Source organism: Meles meles, chromosome 1 (assembly GCF_922984935.1).
Source record: "Meles meles chromosome 1, mMelMel3.1 paternal haplotype, whole genome shotgun sequence".
Lineage (NCBI taxonomy): Eukaryota > Metazoa > Chordata > Mammalia > Carnivora > Mustelidae > Meles > Meles meles.
The window spans coordinates 42341571-42365446 of record NC_060066.1 but is presented as its reverse complement, the minus strand read 5'-3'; the positions used below and the strand labels follow the sequence as shown (position 1 = coordinate 42365446).

General features: G+C 43.4%; 3 protein-coding genes and 1 pseudogene across 8 annotated transcripts in view; 3 read left to right on the top strand and 1 right to left on the bottom strand.

Moving 5' to 3' along the window:
* Positions 1 to 7054: 7054 nt before the first annotated feature.
* LOC123925846 (ATP synthase subunit ATP5MJ, mitochondrial-like) lies at positions 7055 to 7477 on the top strand. Its single transcript, XM_045979407.1, is given in 1 exon segment — positions 7055 to 7477. A coding segment is annotated over 1 exon segment (210 nt). The 5' UTR covers positions 7055 to 7223; the 3' UTR covers positions 7434 to 7477.
* A 2463-nt stretch (positions 7478 to 9940) lies between these two features.
* LOC123949605 lies at positions 9941 to 10745 on the bottom strand (annotated as a pseudogene).
* Positions 10746 to 12034: 1289 nt separating this feature from the next.
* On the top strand, positions 12035 to 15494 carry LOC123949595 (basic proline-rich protein-like). Its single transcript, XM_046017143.1, has 2 exons — positions 12035 to 14363; positions 14756 to 15494. The coding sequence occupies exons 1-2, from the start codon at positions 13544 to 13546 to the stop codon at positions 14803 to 14805; spliced, it is 870 nt and encodes a 289-aa protein (XP_045873099.1). The 5' UTR covers positions 12035 to 13543; the 3' UTR covers positions 14806 to 15494.
* A 192-nt stretch (positions 15495 to 15686) lies between these two features.
* The window catches only part of ESRP1 (epithelial splicing regulatory protein 1), a 57094-nt gene continuing 48904 nt past the window's right edge, over positions 15687 to 23876 (top strand). For 2 of the 6 annotated variants that reach the window (XM_046017131.1, XM_046017107.1), the window contains exons 1-4: positions 15689 to 16140; positions 16654 to 16782; positions 18031 to 18144; positions 21123 to 21237. In XM_046017131.1, the coding sequence (XP_045873087.1) occupies positions 16009 to 16140; positions 16654 to 16782; positions 18031 to 18144; positions 21123 to 21237 (490 nt within the window). In that variant the 5' untranslated portion in view covers positions 15689 to 16008. Of the gene's footprint in view, positions 16141 to 16653; positions 16783 to 18030; positions 18145 to 21122; positions 21238 to 23876 lie in introns of all 6 variants that reach the window. The other 4 variants (XM_046017114.1, XM_046017122.1, XM_046017098.1 and 1 more) reach the window with 4 other exon arrangements.

Below are 23876 nucleotides of genomic sequence, written 5' to 3'. Positions count from 1 at the left end.
ATCTTGGGGTCATGAGCTCCAGGTGAGCTACACATTGGGTGTAGAGATTACTTAAATGAATAAGCTTTAAGAAGAATTTTAAAAGTGCAAACAGAACAGTTCTCTACTGCCTTATTTACACACAGAGTGAGGGAGCTGCCTCTTAAGAAGTCAACCCGTCCTGTCTCAGTAAGAAGTAATAGGAAAAGCAATCAGTCGGAAGGAAGAGTTGAGTTTCCAAGCCAGCCTTGTTGCTTACTATCTGTGTGAACTTGAAGGAATCATCTAACCTACCCAAACCTCATTATTCTCATCTGTGACATGAAGATAATATTTGCCCTGCCCTTTTTTCTTTTTAATAGATTTGAGTATCAAATGGAATATTGCATGCAAAGTCCTTGAATATCGTATAGTTTTATTCAAGTGTAAGTTGTATTCTCACAGTCACTAGAACCAGGTGTAACAGCTTTCTAGAAAGTCACTGCTAACAGTCCAATGGAAATGCTTCAACCCATCACTGGTTGCTATGACACATAATTAAAAGCATTCATTGCTACATCCATACCTGGCAAAAAGTAAATGCTTGATTAACATTTGCTGAATGAAGGAAGGAAGGAAGTTGGGCAGGTAGGTACAAACAGTGGGTTTTTTGGCTTTCGAACTGTGTGGAAGTAGAGCAGAGTGATTGTGTGAATGAAGCATGATGATCACCTTAGGCTTTCAAAGCAGGGTTTCCAGAGTGGACAGAGCTGGTTGGAGCAGTGAAAGATGGAATTGTTTTCCTCCTCTGTTTTGTTCCAATTGGAGCACCCTCCCTTGTAGCTTTTGAGTAAAATAATGGGGTAGAAAAAGACATAGAGAACAACTAAATGAGACCTAAGAATCGGCCTTTGGTTTTAAACAATTTATTTCTATAAATCTTATTATTAAAAATAGTAAATTTTAAAAAAGGAAAGAAAAGGCATAGGGGAGAGAGGTTGAATCAGCATTTTTGTCTGATAATACTTTCAGTTAGCAAGACACCATCAATTAACCAAAATATTTAATGACAACTAAATACGGCACACACTTTTAGTAGGTAGTACCACGCTTACCTCCCATCTGGACGGCTTCCTCTTCTGTGTCTCCTAGCCAGATGGGAATTGTAGGTCCCTCACATCTGGTCTTTTTCCTTGTCCATGCCTCTGCTCAGCCACCAATAATCTTTCATTCCAGCTGCCTGTCAAGGTCTTAAACTTCTTTTAAGGATGTCAAGAAATGAATTATTGGTTGAACAGGTATTTATTGTGTTCACTGAGTACCCACAATATGTAAGGATGAAGAAAGCTCATAGTCTAATTCTAGTAGGAGGAGAAATACACATAAGTGCATAATTTTAAAGCTATATGATGGGTTTTTTTATATAACAGCTTTATTGACATATAATTCACACACCATAAATTTCATCCTTTCACAGTGTACAGTTCAGTGGGTTTTAGTATATCACAGAGTTATAAAACCAACACTCCTATCTAAATTTCATCACCCTCAAAAGAAACTATATATTTTTTGGTTTGGGTTGGGTTTTTTTTTTTGAAATGCCATGTTCATTAACAAAAATTTCCTATTCCTCTCTCTTTCCCAACCCATGGCAACCACTAATCTACCTTGTGTCTCTATGGATTTGCCTATTCTGGACATTTCATATAAACTGAATCATATAATATGTGGCCTTTTTTGACTGGCTACTTTCATTTAATATAATGTTTTCATATTTCACCTAGGTTGTGGCATGTACCAGTACTCCATTCCTTTTTATAGCTGAGTAACATTCCAATGTATGAACATACCACATTTCCTACAGTTAGGTCTACGATCCATTTTGAGTTAAATTTTTTGTAGTGTATAGAAGAGGTCTAACTTCATTCTTTTGCATATGGCTATCCCATTGTCCCAGCACCGTTTCTGAAAAGACCATTCTTTCCCTATTGAATGATCTTGATACTCTTGTAAAAGATAAATTCATCATAAACTAAAGGATTTTTTAAAATTCTCAATTCTATCGATCCATATACCAGTGCCACATTGTCTTGTTTATTATAGCTTTGTAGCAGGTTCTGAATCCAGGAAATGAAAGTATTCAAACTATTTTCTTCTTCTTCAAGATTGTTTTATGGTTATGGTTCCTTGGCCTTCCAGATGAATTATAGAATCAGCCTGTCAGTTTCTGTAAAAAAACAGCCACTGGAACTTTGATAGGGATTGGATCCATAAATCAACCTGAGGAGTGTTGCCATTTAAACAATATGAATCTTCCAATCCATGAATATGAAATGTCTTTCCATTAAGTCTTCTTTAATTTATTTCAACAATGTGTTACAGTTTTCAGTGTACTAATCTTGCACTTCTTCTGTTAATCCTAATTATTCTTTGTGATATGATTGTAAATTCAATTGACTTTTTAAAGATTTTATTTATTTACTTACTTTTAGATTGAGAGAGAGAGAGCACGAGTGGCAGAGGGAGAGGGAGAAGGAAAGAATCCCAAGCAGACTCCCCACTAAGTGTGGAGCCTGATGTGGGGTTCAATCTCATGACCCCAAGATCATGACCTGAGCTAAAACCAAGAGTCAGAAGCTTAATCAACTAAGCCACCTGGATGTCCCAAATTCAATTGTTTTAAATTTCATTTTGTTCATTGGTAATGCAGAGAAATATGATTGATTTTTTGTATGTTAATCTTGTATCCTTCAACCTTGCTGCTAATTTTTCCAAAATTTTTGATGGCTTCCTTAGGATTTTCCAAGTATAATATAATATCATCTGTGAATATTTTTATTTCTTCTTTTCCCATCTAGGCACCTTGTATTTTCTTGTCTAATTTCTTGGGCTAGAACTTCCAGTATAGTGTTGAATAGAAATAGCAAGATGAGACATCCCTGTTTAGTTTTTAGTCTTTCATCACTAAGTATGAGGTGAGCTGGGGGGTTTTTCACAGATACTCTTTATTGCGTTGAGAAAATTCCTTCTATATCTGGTTTATTTTGTTTTCATCATAAACAGTCTGGGATTCTGCCAAATGCTTTTTCCATGTTAATTGAGGTGATCATGTGGTTCTAGTCCTTAACTCTATTAATAATGATACATTATGCTGATTTTTTTAAGTGTTGAGCCAACCCTGAATTCCTGGGATAAGTTCCACTTGGTCACAGTGTATAATCTATTTAATATATTGCTGGATTCAACTTGCTTGCCTCTTTCTTTCTTTCTTTCTTTCTTCCTTTCTTTCTTTCTTTTCTTCCTTCCTTCCTTCCTTTCCTCCTTCCTTCCTTCCCTCCCTTCCTTCTTTCCTTCCTTCCTTCTTGTAGGCTCCATGTTGGGTGCAGCTTGAAGTCATGACCCTGAGATCAAAACCTGAGCTGATACCAAGAATTGGATGCTCGACCAACCGAGTCACCCAGGTACCCCAATTTGATTTATATAATCTGCTTTTTCTTCTATGTGGTAGTTGCTGCTATCATTTTGAGAATAGCAAAGGTAAAGAAGGGCTTTATGCCAAAGAATAACAGAGCCACTGACCAAACCATGGGAGGAATTTTGCTAGCCAACTCTCAGTCAGTAAAGATGACACTTCAGGGTGAAGAATGTAGCTGAAACCTGTGTCCAATAAGGAAGGTGGGGAGCTGATGCAGTAGGTACAACAAGCTGGAGGCGATAACAAAGCATAAAAAAATGGGCTAGCCATATTGATGACCCAGGGGTTTAGAAAAGCATTCTAAATGCTCTTTTTTTAAAAAATATTTTATTTATTTATTTGACAGACAGAGATCATAAGCAGGCAGAGAGAGAGGAAGGGAAGCAGGCTCCCTGCAGAGCAGAGAGCCTGATGCAGGGCTCGATCCCAGGACCCTTGGGACCACAACCCAAGCAGAAGGCAGAGGCTTTAACCCACTGAGCCACCCAGGAGCCCCGCATTCTAAATGCTCTTAAATTAAATTCTAAAAGCTCCTGGGGGAACACCTGGATGGCTCATTCAGTTAGGTGTCCAACTATTGATTTTAATTCAAGTCACGATCCCGGGGTCATGAGACTGAGCTCCAAGTCAGGCTCCCTGGGGTATTTGCTGGAGATTCTCTCCCTCTGACCCTCCTTCTGCTCTCTCTCTCGCTCCCTCAATAAATAAATTAATTAATTAATTTTAAAAAATTTAAAAAGGAAAGAAAGAAAAGCATTCCTGGGGCACCTGGCTAGCTCCATGGGTGGAACATGCAACTTTTGATCTTGGGGTCATAAGTTCAAGCCCCACGTTGGGGGCAGAGATTATTTAAAAATAAATTCTTTAGGGGCACCCGGGTGGCTCAGTGGGTTAAATCCTCTGCCTTCAGCTCAGGTCATGATCCCAGGGTCCTGCTCTGTGGGGAGCCTGCTTCCCCCTCTCTCTCTGCCTGTGTCTCTGCCTACTTCCCCCTCTCTCTCTCTGCCTGTGTCTCTGCCTACTTGTGATTTCTGTCAAGTAAATAAATAAAATCTTTTTAAAAACAAAATAAAATAAAATCTTTAAAAAGAAAAAGAAGGGGTGCCTGGGTGGCCCGGTTGGTCTGCATTTGGCTCAGGTCATGATCCCTGGGTGCTGGGATAGAGCCTCAAGTCAGGCTCCCTGCTCAGTGGAGTCTGCTTCTTCCTCTCCCTCTGTGATCTCTCTCGCTTTTGTTCTCCCTCAAATAAATAATAAAATCTTAAAAATAAGTAAATAAATAAATAAATAGAAAGAAAAAGAAAAACACTCCTGGACTATTTGCCATATCCTCTTTCTTATGTTTGCTCTGGGCCAAAGCCATGCTCTTAATAGGTCCACACCACACCAGTCAGCTGAGCTGTTGGAGCTCCGCCTCTGTCATCACAGTTCAAGCTCCTTAACAGCAGAGTTCATGTCCTGTGTATCCGTATATTCCACAGACAGATTTACCAATATCAAAAGCATACTTCCATTAAAATTTCTTTGGACAGTTTTTTTTTTCCTTTGGACAGTTTTAAGAATGGCTCATCCAAATTCCACCCCCCACCTGCTGCCTCCATACCAAAACTCTTTTGCGTTCTCAGTGCATCAGGCAGTAGCTGTGGAGTCAGACTCCGGGATAGCAAGAAGAAATGGGTCAGCATTGGAGGGGGATGCTCAAGTCCTCTTTCTGTCCTGTACATTGCATGAGGAAGAGCTCTCAACCAAGATGTCTTTTCCCTACCGAAACCACCAAAACCAGCCACCCAGGCATCTCTGAGTCCCATGTAGGAAGGCTGTCACACTCTCAGAGGGAGCACACTTTCTGCGTAGTCATGGACACAACAGGGAAAGAGCACTGGGCTAGGAGCCAGGAGACCAGAGCTCTGAGAACAGCCTGCTGCTAATTAGCCAAGGCACCTGGTTTGGGCAAGTCACTTATTTCTTTGGCGTCTTGTGAAAAGAAGGAGTTGGGATAAAATGTACAAAATTCTCTACCACATATGAACATCATAATCTTTAGTGACAGATTTAATGCTTATTTTTTTTTCTAAAGATTTTATTTATTTATTTGAGAGACAGAGATCACAAATAGGCAGAGAGTCAGGCAGAGAGAGTGAGAGGGAAGCAGGCTCCCTGCCGAGCAGAGAGCCCGATGCGGGGCTCGATCCCAGGACCCCGAGATCATGACCTGAGCTGAAGGCAGCGGCTTAAACCACTGAGCCACCCAGGCGCCCTAATGCTTATTTTTTGACTGCCATGTTATTTACGGTGTGTGTAGAATCTTATATCCTTCATGGGTCTCAAGGATACCTCATAATTCATGGCTATCTTGTAAGCAAGCTGCGGTATAAAATGCAGGCTACTTGATAAAATTTAAGGTGGGCTATTACTACAACCATTAAATCAGCTTAGTGCAGCCTGCTTTTGTGGCTTATTATTGGTCACGTGTATGTGTGGCAACCCACCTTTCACTGGGAGATAGGTTTTGCTTTGTGACAGTCTGCCCTGTTTTCGTTTATTAGTAAGATTTCTAGAGGCTAAGCGCGGTTCATGTTAAGTACAGCATAGTGGCTGCATGGTCTCTGGAGTCGGACTCCCTAGGTATAAAGCCCTGCTCTGCCACGGCCTCCGCTGCCGTTTTCCCCAAGTTATTCTTAACCTCGGGTTTCATCAGTTAATAAAGTGGGGGTTAAAATATTTTTACCTGATTTGGTTGTTGTGAGAATCACATGAGATAATATGTGTAGTGTCGATTTAATACATAAAAGCTATTTTATTATTGTTATTTATATTTAGAAAGAGAAAGATCTCCCTTCTGCTCTCTCTCTCATCAACTTGATGGACCACACCGTACAGGAAGTGCCAATGGTTTTTGGGGGATGCCTTTCAGAATGATGCTCTGAGTCAAAATATTGTTTGCAGAAATGGATGCCGACTCAAATTAGATTCTAAAGCAGGGATACAGACTCGAACCAGAAAGGGATGCCCTATTACCGGGAGCAGTTCTATTTTGGAAATATTATTCTTCCCTCTACGATCAGTGTAATTGATGGATACCCTCCCCCAACCTCTTTCCCAAGCTCTAAGCATGAGTAAGTACTACTGGTTGTCAAAGTTCAACCAGGGTGAACTGGTTGACTCTGTGACTGGAGTCACAGACATGACTGGCTGGCTCGGTTGGAAGAGCTTCTGACTCTTGATCTCCGGGTCCTAAGTTTGAGTCTCACGTTGGGTGTAGAGATTACTGCAAAAAATAAATAAACTTAAAAAAAAATAAAGTGCACATAAAGAGTTTAACAAAAGCAACTATAAAGTGACCATTAATTGAGAGTCTAGAATTTTAAGAAAGCTGTTGCCTATTTGAAATAAATAATACAGGGAAGCATTTTTCTTCTTTTTAAAGATTTTATTTATTTGACAGACAGAGATCACAAGTAGGCAGAGAGGCAGGCACAGAGAGAGGGGGAAGCAGGCTCCCCGCTGAACAGAGAGCCCAATGCGGGGCTCCATCCCAGGACCCTGGGACCATGATCCGAGCTGAAGGCAGAGGCTTTAACCCACTGAGCCACCCAGGCGCCCCTCAGGGAATCACCGAGGTTGTGGGAAACATCATAGATGGATTTGAGATTTCAGCTAAAGAATATATAACTTATTGCATCCTTCCAATTCAATTTGAAAAAAGGAACAAGACTAAAGTAGGCTTGGACCTTTCTGAGTCGTTGGCCTTGTCAGTCAGGGCAGCCTTAGTTGGTGGTGCTGTGCTGAGATGCTTCAAAGCCTTATTAAAAGTGTTTGGATCCTCATGAAGCCCCACTATACCTAAGTTTAGCATGAGATATGGGTAAGAATGGGGTTGATGGGCTTCATGGTTTATAAAATGAGGAGTGCTGATTTAAAAAGTCAAGCTTTAAAAAAAAAAAAAAGTCAAGCTTTGAAAGCTTCGGGTCCTGCACCTGTGCACAATGACTTTTTTTAAAATTTTATTTATTTTTATTATTATTTGACAGAGAGAGACATAGTGAGAGAGGAAACACAAGCAGGGGGAGTGGGAGAGGGAGAAGCAGACTCCCCACTGGGCAGGGAGCCCAATGTGGGGCTCCATCCCAGAACCCTGGGATCATGACCTGAGCTGAAGGCAGCGCCCAACAACTGAGCCACCCAGGCGCCCCTGCACAGTGATCTTTAACCAGCTTTACTTGGAGTGCACACCAGATGGAATGTCAGCCTGGCTGGAAATTTCAGCAAGTTCTGTTGGATGGGGACATGGAGCATTGCTGCAGCCTCATAGAAGTGTTGTTTCCTTTGTGGCACAGATACATGTACCTATGAGATGCACTTTCACCGAAGAAAAAAGACTGAGGTAGGCAATATTAGTAACTGCATGTTAGTTGCAAATGAGGAGGTTATAAGAACAGAAAACAGCAGAAAGCGGGTAGATGCCTCTGGGAAGCAGGAATCAGAATTCAGGGGAGAGACAGGTAACTACAGTTTTTTATTATAAAACATGTAGAATAATTAGACTTATAAGATGACATAGTTGTACTACTTTAATATATATTAATTTTATTTTTAATTTATTTATTTGAGAGACAGCATGCACAAGAGCATGAGTGAGGGGAGGGGCAGAGGGGCAGAATATCAAGCAGACTCCCTGCTGAGAGCAGAGCCCAATCCCATTACCCATAAGATCACGACCGAAGCTAAATCATGAGTCAATGGCCCAACTGATGGAGCCACCCAGGCACCCAAATATATATGAATTTTAAAAACACAAGTGAGTCTCAGGGAAATCAATTTGCTAATAATTTTCGGAAGGGATCAAGGCAGTGGCATCAAAATTCTGGGTTTTTTTTTTCCAATGGGAGACTGAATGAGACCAAAAAAAGGACAATATGGAGCAGTGCCTGCCTGGCTCAGTCAGTGGAGTGTATGACTCTTGATCTCAGGGTTTTAAGTTCAAGCCCCATGTTGGGTGTAGAGATTATTAAAAAATAAAATCTTTAAACACCACTCCTGTCAACCCACCGTGACTGAAAAGATGAGGTTTGCTGCTGTGCTTCCCTCTCTAACTGGATTTTGGGATAGGCAGGGATGTACTCCTGGGCAAAGGGCACGAGGCCAGGAATAAGGAGGGAGGAATTTTCTGGGCGGAATCATTTCCCTGTATGCCAAATGAAGTACATCTGTAGTTCCCAAGGAGAAGGTGTATCTTGTCTGATTCATGGAGCATTTCCCTCTATGTAATTTTTCTGTATATTTCCCTATGACATGATAGTCAGTAAAGTCTTGATTAAATGTTTCAGCCTGCCTTGATGGTGTCTTTAGTCTAAGCTAACTAAGGTCAGAGGGTTAGGCCTTTGTGGTTATCTGAAGAGACCCCCCTCCCCACCTGGAGACTGCTCTAGAATAGTACACTTCCTAGTTCTCAGGCTTGTTTTCTTTTCTTCTTTTTTTTTTTTTTAAGATTTTATTTATTTATTTGACAGACAGAGATCACAAGCAGGCAGAGAGGCAGGCAGAGAGAGGAGGAAGCAGGTTCCCTGCTGAGCAGACAGCCCAATGTGGGACTCGATCCCAGGATCCCAGGATCATGACCTGAGCCGAAAGCAGAGGTTTTAACCCACTGAGCCACCCAGGCGCCCCTCAGGTTTGTTTTCTTTAAGGAAGAAACTTCTTTATGCATTTCTTCTCCCCTGAAAACCAATGACATATACATTGTCATATACATATGTCATCACCAATGACATATACATTTTACAGGTGAAAAACTGAATTATTGTGAAGTTAAGGGACGCATTCAAGGCCATGATGTAGCAAGTGGCAGGACTGATTAATAAACCCATACTTTTTCCAGACCATCCATAATAATTGCTATAATAAAGGTCCAGACCAGCAATTTGTTTAAATATGTGATGCACACAGTAATCCACAGAAAATTACAACATATTTAGTTATCTTGACCATCACTCCCCTTACCTTCAGAGAGGATGGATTTGTCCAGGGAGTAGAAAATGTGATCTCTTTGACAACCACATCTAAAACAACAAACTAAGGGGTGCCTCGGTGGCTCAGTGGGTTAAAGCCTCTGCCTTTGGCTCAGGTCATGATCCCAGGGTCCTGGGATTGAGCCCCGCATCAGGCTCTCTGCTCAGCAGGGAGCCTGCTTCCCTTCCTCTCTGTCTGTCAAATAAATAAATAAAATCTTAAAAAAAAAAACAAACAATGAACTAAGAAATATCAATGGCTTGTGGCAGCCTCAGAACACAGGCTTTTACGTTGATTCGCCTTTTTTTTTTTAAGATTTTATTTATTTATTTGACAGAGACAGAGAAGAGGGCACAAGCAGGCAGAGGAAGAGAGAGAAGCAGGCTCCCCACCAAGCAAGGAGCCCCATGTGGGACTCGATCCCAGGACCCCAGGATCATGACCTGAGCTGAAGGCAGCCGCTTAACCAACTGAACCACCCAGGCATCCCCACTGATTCGCTTTTTAAAAAAAACTGAGATCTAATTCTCATTCACCTTTTTTTTTTTTTTTTTTTTTATTTGCCAGAAAGAGAGATCACAAGTAGACAGAGAGGCAGGCAGAGAGAGAGAGAGGGAAACAGGCTCACCGCTGAGCAGAGAGCCCGATGTGGGGCTCGATCCCAGGACCCTGAGATCATGACCTGGGCCGAAGGCAGCGGCTTAACCCACTGAGCCACCCAGGCGCCCCTCATTCACCTTTTTCAAGTGTATGATTCATCCTTTTCAAGTGTACAATTCAGTGGTTTTCAGTATATTCACCACTAACCATCACTGCTCTAGTTCAAGAACATTCAATTCACTTTATTACTAAAGTTGATTTAACAAGAAAGTTCAATATAAAAAGGCACATGACCTGGTTTTTATTTTGCAATAAAACGGGTGCTATGTAGAGGGGACATGTGGCAGCAGCTGATTTCTTCCAGTGAACACACCTATTGTTTATACCTGTTCTGAGGCTTCTAATACAATGATATTATTTCACTGTATTACCACCATTCCAATATTCTTGTTCCCCCATGGGTTGCCATCGCCACACTTTCATCACAAGATTTATAAAGGGGTCAAATCCCCACAATATTTGTTGGACATGTCTGCCACCATTTAATCTCAATGATAATCCTGCCCATAAATTTTTTTTCAACTCAGGAGGGTGAGCTTCGCTCATGATGTCTATTCAGAGTTCAAAGACCCATACTTCAATTTACTTTTGAAGGCTCTTTTTAAAAAAGATTTATTATTTATTTGTCAGAGAGAGGGGGCACAAGCAGGGGGAGCAGCAGACAAGAGAGAGAAGCAGGCTCCCCACTGAGCAGGGAGTGTAACATGGGGCTTGATCCTAGGACCCTGGGATTATGACCCTAGCAGAAGGCAGATGCTTAATGAGCCACCCAGGCATCCCTTGAAAACTCTTTCCTTACAGGTATAAGAGAATAGGTAGGTATGTGTGTGCAAATGAGAACTCCACGAAAGATCTAGAGATCTCAAACAAAACTGGAGCCAGCAGATGTAGTGCTACTACTACAGTCTTTAAAAAGGGAACTGCAGGGGCGCCTGGGTGGCTCAGTGGATTAAAGCCTCTGCCTTCAGCTCAGGTCATGATCTCAGGGTCCTGGGATCGAGTCCTGCATCGGGCTCTCTGCTCCGCAGGGAGCCTGCTTCCTCCTCTCTCTCTGCCTCTCTACCTACTTGTGATCTCTCTCTGTCAAATAAATAAATAAAATCTTTAAAAAAAAAAAAGGGGAACTGCATTACAAGTTATAAGAAAGTGCCATAGAGCAGTGCCTGGGTGCTTGGTCAGTTAGGCATCTGAATCTTGGTTTCAGCTGAGGTCATGATCTCACCATTGTGAGATCAAGCCCCACTTTGGGCTCCACAGTAGGCAGAGTTGGCTTCAGGTTCTCTATCTCCCTCTGCTTCTCCCCCCCCCCCCCACCTGCACACCCTCTCTCTTTAAAACAAACAAATAAGTAAATATCTTTAAAAAAAAAAGAATATGACATAGAGACACCACTGTGTCAATCGTCAGGCCATGATAGAGACATCTGAATTTTGTCCAGTTCAAGAGCTATTCTCTAAAAGTGACAAAAAGAAAAGGGTCCAAGGCGTGTAATGAAGATAATTAAAAGTAGAAAAGGTTCACGGTGAAAGCTTCAGGATCTTGCAGTAATTTAGTCTAGGGAAGTTATTTAAGTAAAACTTTAAAGGATTCAAGAGGATTGTTATACCAAAAAACGTGATGACCTTTATTTATTTCCTTCTTTCAGCAAGGAAAAGACAAAGAAAATTGATTCATTCTAAAGGACGAAGGGTTAGGTTAGCATAGAAAATCATCAGACATGGGGCACCTGAGTGGCTCAGTGGGTTGAGCTTCTGCCTTCGGCTCAGGTCATGATCCAGGGGTCATGGGATGGAGCCCCGCATCGGGCTCTCTGCTCGGTGGGAAGCCTGCTTCCCCCTCTCTCTCTGCCTGCCTCCCCTTCTCTCTTTGCCTGCTTGTGATCTCTGTCTGTCAAATAAATAAAATTCAAAAAAAAAAAAAAAAGAAAATCATCAGACAGAGCCTTGTTAAAAACCAAATGGTGGTGGCAGCAAAAAGTCCTCTAAAATTTTTTTTCTCTAAAAATTTTTTAAAAAGCTTCTAAAAGTTGCAAAGAATAGTTTAAAAAATTCCTTCACTCAGTTTCACCAATGTTAACATTTTGCTACATTTGCTTTATCATTTTCTCTCTCATATATATGTGTATATACATATATATGCACATATATATTTATAATCATTTGAGAGCAGAATTATATACATAATTCCCTTTATCCCTAAACAATGGGTATTTCCTAACACAAAGGATATTCTCCTGCCAAACACAATAATATAAAAATCAGGAAATTAACACTAAGACAATGCTATTATTTAACCTACAGACCTTACTCAAATTTTCCTATTATCTCAACAATGTCCATTTTTTTTTAAAAAAAAATCTTATTTATTTATTTGAGAGTGGAAGCGCGAACAAGCAGGGTGAGGGGCAGAGGGAGAAGCAGACTCCCCATTGAGCAGGGTTCCGGATTAGGGGCTCCATCCCTCGGCTCTGGGATCAAGACCTGAGCAGAAGGCAGACGCTGCACCTGCTGAGCCACCAAGGCGCTCCTCAATAATGTCCATTAAACGGCAGGGGTTAAAAAAAAAAAAAAAAGGTTCCGGTTCCAGGATTCATGCTGCATTTAGTGGTCATGTCTCATCAAGTCCTTTCCTATAGAAGAGTTCTTCAGTCTTTGTCCTTCATAACCTTAATTATTTTCATGAATACAGGCAAGATATTCTGTAGCGTGTCCCACAATTGGGTCTCTGCTGCTAAACACACCCACACACACCACAAAAACAGATTCTTATTTGTTGGAGTTTTAAGTGTGATCTTGAGTGAAGACCATCGGTAGAGTGACCCACACCCTTCAAGGTTCCTTTCAGAATTATTACTGTGTGCATCACATATTTAAATGTTAGAATTATTCTAAATGGTGGGACAAACAATAAATCATTTTTGTATTCAGAACTGCAGTGTTGCATAGATCCACCCCTTGGCACTCCTGCATTTTACGAGTTTAATTTATTTAACAAAAGCAGGCTTGTCCGTCGAAGAATTAGTACCTCTCTTTTTAAACACTTCAGACTTAAATTACCTGCGGACTCCCATTTTCAGAATTTCGCCTTCTCAGTGATGAACTATGCCCTCGCGAGTAAACAAGAGCTGCAAAAACGGGTGGGTGTTACTCATTAAAATCTTTCAACAAATATTTGTTGAGTGCCCAGTGTACGTCCGGCTCTGTTCCAACCCTGGGAATACGTTACAGAACAAAACAAAATCCCTGTCCCTGTAACCTAGTTGTACACATTCACATTTAAATGAAAAACCTCAGAACCCAGGGATCCGACTTCCTTAAACAGGAAGACAAGTCTCTGAAAAGGAGCGGCTCTGGGATTGGATTCTAACAGGGACAGCGCCGCGGAATCCCTGATAAACGAGCGGAAAATAAAGTTCTCGGTTGATCCAAACGCACTACACAAATGATTAATCCAAGTACCAGAGGCCACAGAGGACCGGCGACGCAGGACTTCCCGAGCGGCTGTAACCACTTTCCCAGCCACCGTCGGCCGCCGGGCGTTGGCCCTCCGCGCAGCCGTCGCGAGCGCGCGATCCGCCGGGCGTGGGCCACCACGCAACCGAGCCCCGCGTCCCCGCCAGGCGGCACCTCCCGGCCCAGGCAAAGGCAAGAACCTGGGAACCGCGCTCCGCGAACGCCCCGCGGGGAGGCGGCTCCGGGGAACCGGCTCCTCCGGGCGGCCTCGCCCACTGCAATGCAATCTGGGTGGTTTTTCCAGGTCCCTCCCAACCTCGCTCCGCGCCCAGTCCCTGCCCCCGCGGCGCCTGCGGGCCAGGGAGCGTCGCACGCGGACCGGGGGTGGGGGGCGAGGCGGCCGCTGGACCGCGGGGGCCCCTTTCCCACCCTGCATCCCGAAGCCCGGGTACGGAGAGCACGCGCCGCTGGAGCTCGAGCTGCAGAAGAGGATGGTACCGAGCACCCTCGTGGTACCTCGAGCGCTGCCCGGCCCCGCCAGAGCCCAGCCTCCGCCCGCTCTCCCGGGACGCGAGCTGCTACCTGCGCCACCGGCCGCAGCGCCTCCGCCCGCACGGTCCTGCGGGGAAGCGCCGCGGCTGGGCCCTGGGCTCCTCCAACTCCGCCCCGCCCCCTCCCGCCGCCCGAATCCTCTGCGGCTCCCCGCTCCGCCCGCGCTTGCTCCCGGCGGGGGCAGCGCGATCTTCAGCCTCCCCAGACGCGCATCCTGACAGGTTCTCAAGATTCGCACCCGGCTGGGTTCCTGCGGGGTGTGTGCTTGCCTGATTTCACACCATGAATATAAAGGGTGGATACCTGGGGCCCGACCAGTAATACCTCAGACGGATTTCGGTTTCCGAGAGTAGATAAGTTTGAAACCTAAAACTCGAGGAAACGTCACCTTTGGAGCTTTTCTCTCACACGTCTAAAGGCCCTACCACGTCACCTTCCGACCTGCTGGCTGAGGGGGTCATGGTGGGCGTCTAAGCCTCGGTGCAAACATAGTTTAGCTAGAGGAGGGGGCGTGCTTGCGGGTTGGCCAAACAGACCCAGAAGTACAAAGGAAAAGGTATGAGTAGGGGGCGTGGGGTCAGAGCGGGAACTGAGGAAAACATTTGCTTTGGCCTGTTCAGGAAAACATTAGCGTGTACGTTTTCTTTAGAGCCTCGGGCAAACCGAAGGAAGTGGGCCCAGCCATGGAGAAGGTTCTAGTCCCCAACTAGCAGCCAGGACCGAGCAAGACTGAGCAATTTAAGGGAGTAGTTGGGAGACAAGGAAGTGGGGTCCATTGTGCCTCAGTTTCCTCGTAGCGCGCTGCACCTGCGTCTTTGAGCAAAACCTGGCGGCTGAGTGTAATCCCCGGGCACCCGGCTCTGTCTCCAGGTGGGCAGCGTCCCGGGGTTTGGAGCAGCGAGCGTGCGCCTGGGCTCCGGCCCGGAGAGGGGGAGGGCCCACGGGGTTTCGCTTACAGTTTGCACTTAAAGGTGTGTTGGGGTTGGGAGCGATTTTTCCGGTGTTTGGCAACTGCCCCCGCCACCTCCCGGCTGCCGTTGGCCGGTAGCTCCCCCAGCGATTCGCCCTCCCCAGGCACCGCGCCCTGAGTAGCTCCGCACCCAGGGCTTCACCTCTGGCCTCCTTTCGCTTCCCGGCGCCAGGCCTTTTCCCTTGACCCTTTAAAAGAAACTTCGGCGTCGCTCCCCACAGCCGGCGTTATTCCCTGCCCCTCCATCCCTCTCCAGGTGACCCCCCCCCCCCCCACTCCACCACCACCACCACCAGCGACTCCCGCACAGCCCTCCGCGCCTTTCACCCCTCACCCTTTTCCCGTCTGGCCTGGACTACCCTTCAGGTGGCAACCGCCTCTTCCCCGCCCCTCACGTCTCCCCCTCCTTTCTCGCCCTCTCCTCTCCATTCATCCAGCCATTGTCTCCCGCCCCCTCCTCCCCTTTCCCCCGGCGGCCTCCTCCCCCACCGCTGCCACGTCGTGGTTTGAAGGAGCCAATGGGCCGGCGCCGCCAGGTGTCTCTTACCTGCACCACGTGGGGGAGGGGGGAAGGGGCGGGCAGGTAGAGCCACATCCCAAAACAGAAAAGCTTTCAGCCATTGCGCGCTCCACCCGGGGTGCAGCCCTGCTCCTGGCTTTTTGCATAGGCGCACCGGCCATTGAATACAAAAAGGGCAGGCCTCCGGCGCCCTCCTTCCCACCCCCCTAGCAGCCCAGGGTGGGGAGCACCGACCAGGTGTGGGCTTGGGTGGTAGGTTACCGCCTTTTGCACCAGCAGCGGCGAGGAGGGGGGGTGGGTGGGCACCCTTTCTTTTTCTCTTAGAAGAGATTTTTAGCACAGGTTTTCTCGTTCTCACTTCCACCCCACTTCACCGCCTCCCAACCCCCCTCTCCCCCTCCCCACTACCGTCATGACGGCGTCTCCGGATTACTTGGTGGTGCTTTTTGGGATCACTGCTGGGGCCACCGGGGCCAAGCTGGGCTCGGATGAGAAGGAGCTGATCCTGCTGTTGTGGAAAGTCGTGGATCTAGCCAACAAGAAGGTATTTCTCCAGGTTCCTGTCCAAACGATAGGAATGGGGCAAGAAGTTTGTTGTAGAAGTTTGGGGAGTCGGTAAATAAGTGTTTTTGTTTGGCCACTTGTGAGGCTGGACCCGAGGCCTACGGAATCCAGAGTAAAACCAAACGTGGTGGCCACCGGCTTTGGAACCGTTTCACTAATCCGAAATCTGGCTCAGGTGGGGAGGCCGGGCGCAGCCGAGCCAGGTTCTCTGCCTGTCGGGGGACGCCCGGCGGAGCCGGGGTGGAATCCTTGGAGCCCGGGTTCGCACTTCCAGGGCCTTTCCGACCTGATCCGGGTGGGGGTGGGGCCGGAGGCAGGGCAGTGCCGACCTCTCTGCCACCGGAGCCGCTCGCGACAAGTGAGCTTTGATTCTGCGGCCAGATCCCACGAGAGGCGCGGGCCGCCGGGGCAGGGAGCGAGGGAGGAGGGTGAATATGGAGGCTTCCAAATTGAGGAAGGGGAAAACTGACCCCAGCTTCTTTCCCCTCTGGAGGTGGGACAGTTGCACGAAGTACTAGTTAGACCGGATCAGTTGGAGCTGACGGAGGATTGTAAAGAAGAAACTAAGATCGACGCGGAAAGTCTGTCCTCCGCTCCGCAGCTGGACCAAGCTCTCCGACAGGTGACAGCCCTGGGCCGTGCCGCCCACCCTTCTGCAGGCCGCTCAGGAGTCCCCCCCCCCCCCCCACAAGGCCCTTGTCCTTGCCCAGGTCCCACGCCCTTGCGGGCGGGTTCACGCGCATCCCCGGGCAGGGTGGCGAGACGCCCGGCCGCGTGGGTGGAAACCCGGCCTGGAGGTCCGGGTGGACCTTTTGGGAGGAGGTCGCTGCTCCTCCAAGCTTCCCAGCCCCTAGTTCGTGGGCCTAACGTTCCTAGTTCTCGAGATATTCCTGGGGTCTCGGAATCAGTCGGGTTTTACCAATTGAATGATAAGCAGATTGAATCCTAGCATCCCAATCCCCAGGGCTAGACCCCGGACACTCCTGTTCTTTGAGGCGGTTTGGGTCTGTGGTTCAGTCTTAGGACTGAGGGCATTGTGGCTGTGGTGTAGAGGAGCGGGTGGTCCCCGCGCGGCGTACTAGAAGTGGCCCAGTTTGGTGGGGACCTGTGGGTGCCTGGTTGGTTTCAGGCTTCTGGACTTGGACAGGCCGGGTGCTGGTTGCCTTCTTCTTCAGTGGCCTTGGTCGAAGCGCCGGGGAGGGTTTGCAGGCGGGAATATGTAGGGCTTCTCCTTGGGTCACTGTGAAACTGGTGAAATCCTCTTCATGGAATTGAGGTGACCCAAAACCCGGCTGCTTCGTGGTTCTGACGGGTACTGGATCAGGGATAGAGCGGGTTGCTACACACCTGTGCGCAGGTGAGGGTCAGAGCTCTCAAGGCTCTGCCCTAGCACACGAGGTGTGAATTAATAGGGGTAAGTTACCATTTTGGGGTTCTGTTCCAGGAAACGTGTTGCCAGACTTTCCAGAGGTCCTTATACCCATTAACCACATTTGTTTATCATAAACTGGCATCTTTCTTAATCTCAACACATCCAAACATAAAGTAACACCAGGGAATGATGTAATCTGAAGGCAACCTGCTGATGAAATGAGACTGGACTTAAAAAGTCTTGAATGTGGATTTATTGCAAAAATAGAAGAGGGGATGGAAGGAAGAATGTATTTACTAAAGTATCCTATCTGTGACATGTGGGTTGATTGGAAAGCTTTCCTATCTAAAGGAGTCTAGATAGTAGCCTTTCCAACATTGCCCCAGCACTGGTGTCCCCTATATGGCCGTTTGGTTTTACTTGGTTATCAACACGTGGGGCCACTTTGCCAGAGTCTGGAATTCCTGCATCAGTTGCTTCCCTGTGTCTTGTTTTCAGTTTAACCAGTCAGTAAGCAATGAACTGAATATTGGGGTTGGAACCTCCTTCTGTCTCTGTACTGATGGGCAGCTGCACGTCAGGCAAATCCTGCATCCTGAGGCTTCCAAGAAGGTAAGAGTGCTGGCTTCTCAGAGAATGATTGGACATTTGGGGGTGACTGGAGGCTGCTTTTTTTTTTTTTTAATGGTTTATCCAAGTTTCTCCATTTTTAAAAAGATGCCTGTCGGGAGTTACTATTTGATGGCAGAATTTCAGCTTGAGAAGATGACAAAGGAAGGGTGGTGATGGTTTCACAACAATGTGAAAGTACTTAATGCCACTAAACTGTACATCTTACCTGTTAAAATGGTAAATACTGTGCTATGTGTATTTTACCACAAAAAAGAAAATTCATGACCCTTCAGTAGAGGTGTTTGACATAGCAGTAATCTTATAGATACTCTCTGGTGACTTAATAAAAGTTTCTCTTTTTGTTTATGTTAAGTTTTTGAGATGGCTAACATTCTCCCTTTTCCAAAGTATATTAGCTAAATCTTTGACTTTTAAATGAACAGCAGTAAGCAGGAGAAAACATTTACTTTTAAGACATTTTAGTATTTTCATCTGTGTGGAAAATGCTTTATCTTTAGAAAGGAAGGAGCAAAGAAAAAGGTTGAATTAAACCCTTTTAATTGTAACTGATTTCATTTAAGAGCTTTGTACTGTGTAAAGAGAGCCATATAACTAGTGAAACATTAATTATAGCATACTGCACTTTGACTTAAAGTAAATGTTCAAAACTGATTAAATATTGTATCATAATAGTAGGTTCAGCCTCATCTTTTACCGTTGCTGGTCTTTCTGATACGGAAAAGAATATGGGGTGAGAAAAATACAGCCTAACTGTAGATACGTGATTTCTCTCGCTGGGAAGAATACTGAGGAGCTGAGGGAAAATGGAGAGTGTAGAGGGCAGACCCAATGTAGCCAATCATTGCTAATATGGTTGATCTTATCAACTTAATTAGTTTGAGCTGTAACTTTTTATTGTGGTAGACAAATACTGAACTTGAAAAGATGAAGTGAAATATTTTTTTAAAGAAACTAGATGAGGCAAGTTTTCAAAGAAAGATTTAGACTGACGTTGATGTCACAAGTATAGTGGCTAGGCAGTGCAAATTTTTCTTTTTACCTCACTAGGGAAGAAATGGAAAGATACAGATTAAGTATGTAATGACATTTTCAGAAGTCTGAAAGAGAAATTCAAGTCCCTCTGTCTTAAAAGTTGAGAAACCACTCCTCTTATAGCAACTTTAGTAATTAGTCAATTAAAAAGGGGCAGTGGTTTTCATTAATAGATGCTAGACCAATTGCTACACCCTTGATTCAGAAATAGATATGAGGATATTTTTCTTCCCCTCAAACTCCTATAGAGAGGGATAAAACTTAATCCTTTTTCTGTTGAACTGAAGGAAAACAGCTGTTTTATTTCAGATAGACTGCTTTAAATATGGGAAAACCTCCAGAGAACAATTGAGACATTTTTCTGAGTCATTTCTGCTAGGATTTAGATAAAGAAACCTAAAACAATTAGTATCCTTAAACTAACTTAGTATCACAAGATAATTCTATTTATTTAGAAAAATAGAGAAAATCATAAAATAATCTTGCCATTCAGAAAACTATATTGAAGTGTTTTTCTCTAATATGAATATATTTGAAAATATTCTTCCAGGTATTTGTAGAAAAGCCCATTTTTACAAAGAGCACTCATACCACACTTTTTAGCCTACTTTATAGTTTAGTATAACAACAGTATCTTTTTTAAGACTTAAATGTTCTATATTTTAAGTGGATACAACTATTTAATCTTGTATTTTTGAGCATGTAAGTTATTCTCATCATCATTAGCTTTTAAATGAACATTCTTGTAGGTAATCTTGATTCACCATTTTCTTAGTAACTGTTTAAAAAACTGACCATGGTACAATGATATCTATTTTATTTGTTTATATTCCTACACCCAACGTGGGACTGGAACTCACAACCCTGAGATCAAGAGTCACATGCTTTACTGACTGAGCCAGCCAGTGCCCTGGTACCTATTTTAAATATAGCAGGAGCAGGTCTACATCTAACAGAATCCAGTTAGGAAATCTGGATAGAAAGAGACATCATTGCATAAAGGTTATATAGGTTGCAGACATTAAAAAGTCTTTATTTCCTTGACTTTCTAATGTGTAAATGAGTAGAAATTCCCAGTGAGTGAAGAGAAACTATTTTGAGATTGTAAGAAAAATCTAAATTCAGTTTTTAAAAAATCATTCAAAGCTATTCAATGTGGGTTCCCTTGCCCCAGGGAAAACAAAAACATAGTGTATAGTATTTTCCCAGATAGTTGAACTAGCTTAATAACCACAAGAGTGGTGCTAGTAGCTAAGAACAGAAGGTAACTATTTCTCCCATGCTCTTGAGATTTGAGATTTTTCTTTTCTTTCCTTTAAAAAAAAAAAAAAAGTCTAATTTGAGTTCTCAGGTATAGCCAGAATCTTGGCCAGGAAAACTAATGTGGGACTATAACTTGGCACAAAAATCATCCTTTCTAGGCAATCAGGAATTTACTATCTTACTCTGATTTCAGTACAGAAAATATTTATTATATGAAACCAGTATTTAAAAATACTGTGTTTTGTAACTGAGTCCTATGTCTAGGTAGATAGTGTAGACATAGGCATCTTTATGAGAACAAAAAGGGCTAATATCACTGCCTGAAAATACTGGTGGTCTGAAATGATTATGGTCGAAAAGAGTGTAGTTTTATCACTCAGAAAATACATGACAGTCCAAATGTATTATAACTCCAAAAATGTTTTAAATGGAATGTATATGGAACACAAATGTAATCTGTTACCTTAAAATATGCTATTTTTTTCCATGACACTTGTATAAGTTGTAATACTGTACCAGAAAATAAAGTCACTCTTATATTTGATTTAAAAAATTCAGTTGTGGTAAAATATACTGCCATTAAGTTCTTAGGTTTCTAATTATTAGAGAAGCATTGAACTAAACTCATCTAGTTAACAGTGTCTACTTTTGTCCTTCCTCAGAATGTATTATTGCCTGAATGCTTCTATTCCTTTTTCGACCTTCGAAAAGAATTCAAGAAGTGTTGTCCTGGTTCACCTGATATTGATAAACTGGATGTTGCAGCAATGACAGAGTGTATCCTTTAAGTGATTACCCAAGAATCCTTTGAAAAGGTAGCTCTAGATAAAATGGCAATTCAAGAAAGTTTAAAGCATTTTTAAAAAGATTTACATATTTGAGAGCGAGAGCGAGCATGAGAGTAGGGGGAGGGGCAGAGGGAGAGAATCTTCAGCAGACTCCCTACAGAGCCGGGAGCCTTTGCAAGGCTTGATCCCATGACCATGACATCATGAACCACACCAAAACCAAGAGTTGGAGGTTCAACCAGCTGAGCCACTCCTGCACATCTAAATTTTTTTTTTTAAGATTGATTTTTAATAAAAACATTTATTTGAGAGAGCGCGTGTGAGCAGGGGTAGGAGCAGAGGAAGAGGGCAAGAGAGGATCTCAACCCAACTCGGGACTGAGTGCAGAGCCAGATGTAGGGCTGTATCTCACAACCCTGAGATGATGACCTAAACTGAGATCAAGAGTCAGTCACTTAACTGACTGAGCCACCCAGGCACCCCACTCCTAAAATATTTTAACTTTGTTAGTGTATGAATAAAATTTACCTCCGAAATTTGTCTATTGTACTAGGAAGAACTAATAGTATAATTAAGGCAACTTTCTCGAAGTAGTTATGATTTACTGAATTTGAGTACTGTTTAGTTAGATGGACCTAGAATTGGATTTTTATGAGCTGAGCACATCTAAAATAGAATTCAGGTTCACATTATTGGGAGCGTCTGGATTTTTTTGGTTGAAGAATTGGAAGACTACCTTTCATACTGATTCTAAGGCCACTTGTTCTTGATTATCTTGGTTCTAGGAATTTGACATCTTTTGAATGGATGACAATTTTTTTTTTAAGTAGCAGTATTTGCTCTTTACAAACATTTCTTTTCTTTTTTTTTTTTAGTAAGATTTTATTTATTTATTTGGCAGTGTGTGTGAGAGATAGCACAAACAGTGGGGAGGGTTAGAGGGAGAAGCGGACTCCCTGTCTGATGCGGGACTCAATCCCAGGACTCTGGGATCATGATCTGACCTGAAGGCAGATACTTAACTGCCCGAGCCCCCCAGGTACCCTTCTATAAACATTGGTACCCCTTTTAACCCTTCTTGGGTTTCTCAAATACATCTGAGATTGTGGTGATGATAATAAGTCATCTTTAGAGATGATAAAATGATGTTGGGACTTTACCCCCCAAATTCTTTCATTACCAAGATTGTCTCTTTGATGCACTATGTAAAAGTAAATTTTATAATCACAAATCTTGTAGTCATGGCTGACCCATCATCTTTCATCCAGTAAGACTTTAAAGTGCTAACTAATAAGTAGTCATGTGCTAACATCAGATGTGAAATTGAGTAATAGAAGAGTTGGGCAACCGACCCGAAGCCACTATGAGAGCCAACTTGAAGTCAGATTTAAGTTACTTTCAGGAACTTAATGGGTCATAGATGTTTATTCTTTTTCTTTTCTCATTCTTTTCAAGAGCTAAAGCCTGATTCTTGTTTTATTTCAAAATTTCGCTTCCTGATTGGAAAATGTTTGCACGTTTTTCCTAACCCCTTATAAGCAGGGATAACCCACTGTATCTGGCTTCTTTCTAGAAGTCGTTAGCTAGAAATTTGCTTTCATGTTACCACTAGTGATGGGAGGTAGACTTGCAGTAAGTTTATTTTGAGGGAATTCTTGTAAGAATTAAAAAGTTGGGACAGCAGAAAAATTGTTACTAATTGTTCTGTTGGTTTGAAAGTGGTACTAGTCTGCTAGGACTACCATAACAAATATATTAGACTATGTGGCTTAAACAACAGAAATATAACTTGCTCACAGATACGGAGTCTGGGAAGTCTAAGGTAGACAAAATAGAGATTTAAGAAATCTGTTAAAAAAAAAAAAAAGATGAAGGAAAGTCTAATTTAAAGTTATCTAATTTAAAAAAAGACAATTTGAGTAAAAAAGGCAGTATATTAAGAACTGTTTATTTTTGACTATTCAGTATCCTCTTTTGGCAAAGACAATCTTCCCTAGCGATGATAGGTCGCATGCTAGTAAAAGTTTCCCTAGCTACAAGCAAGAGGTTCTTACGTTTGTCTCAATGTTTTGACAGTTCAGGGAAAACTTACTAGAAGTTCATCTGTTTTCTTTTTTCCCCTTGGTGTCTTCTTGAGACCTTCATGTATATAAAATTTGGGGTTATTAGTAAACATTATCAGTGTGGTAATCTGGACTTTTTACTTGGTTTGTACTTTATTACCTACATACCAGTATATAGTAATTTTTTAAAATAAAAAATTGAACTATCTGACATTTAAGTGAAAAAATAGGATGTTTTGCTGATTATTTTTTGTCATTCACTTTAATTCTAGCTCTAAAATTTATTTATTTAAGAGAGAAAGAGCATGAGCAAGGAGTAAGGGCAGAGGAAGGGAGAGAATCAGGCTCCTTGGGAGCCTGATGTGGGTCCCAACCCTGGGACCATGACCCAAGACAAAGGCAGACGCCTAACGACTGAGCCACCCAGGTGCCCCTTGTTGATGGTTCTTTTTTTAAGTTCCATGAAGATGAAAATCAAAAATATCTGACTGTAGTAAACAAATGAATTGTGAATAAAGCTAACTTGGGCTCCATTTCAGACACAGGGCACTTGAAATATGAAATA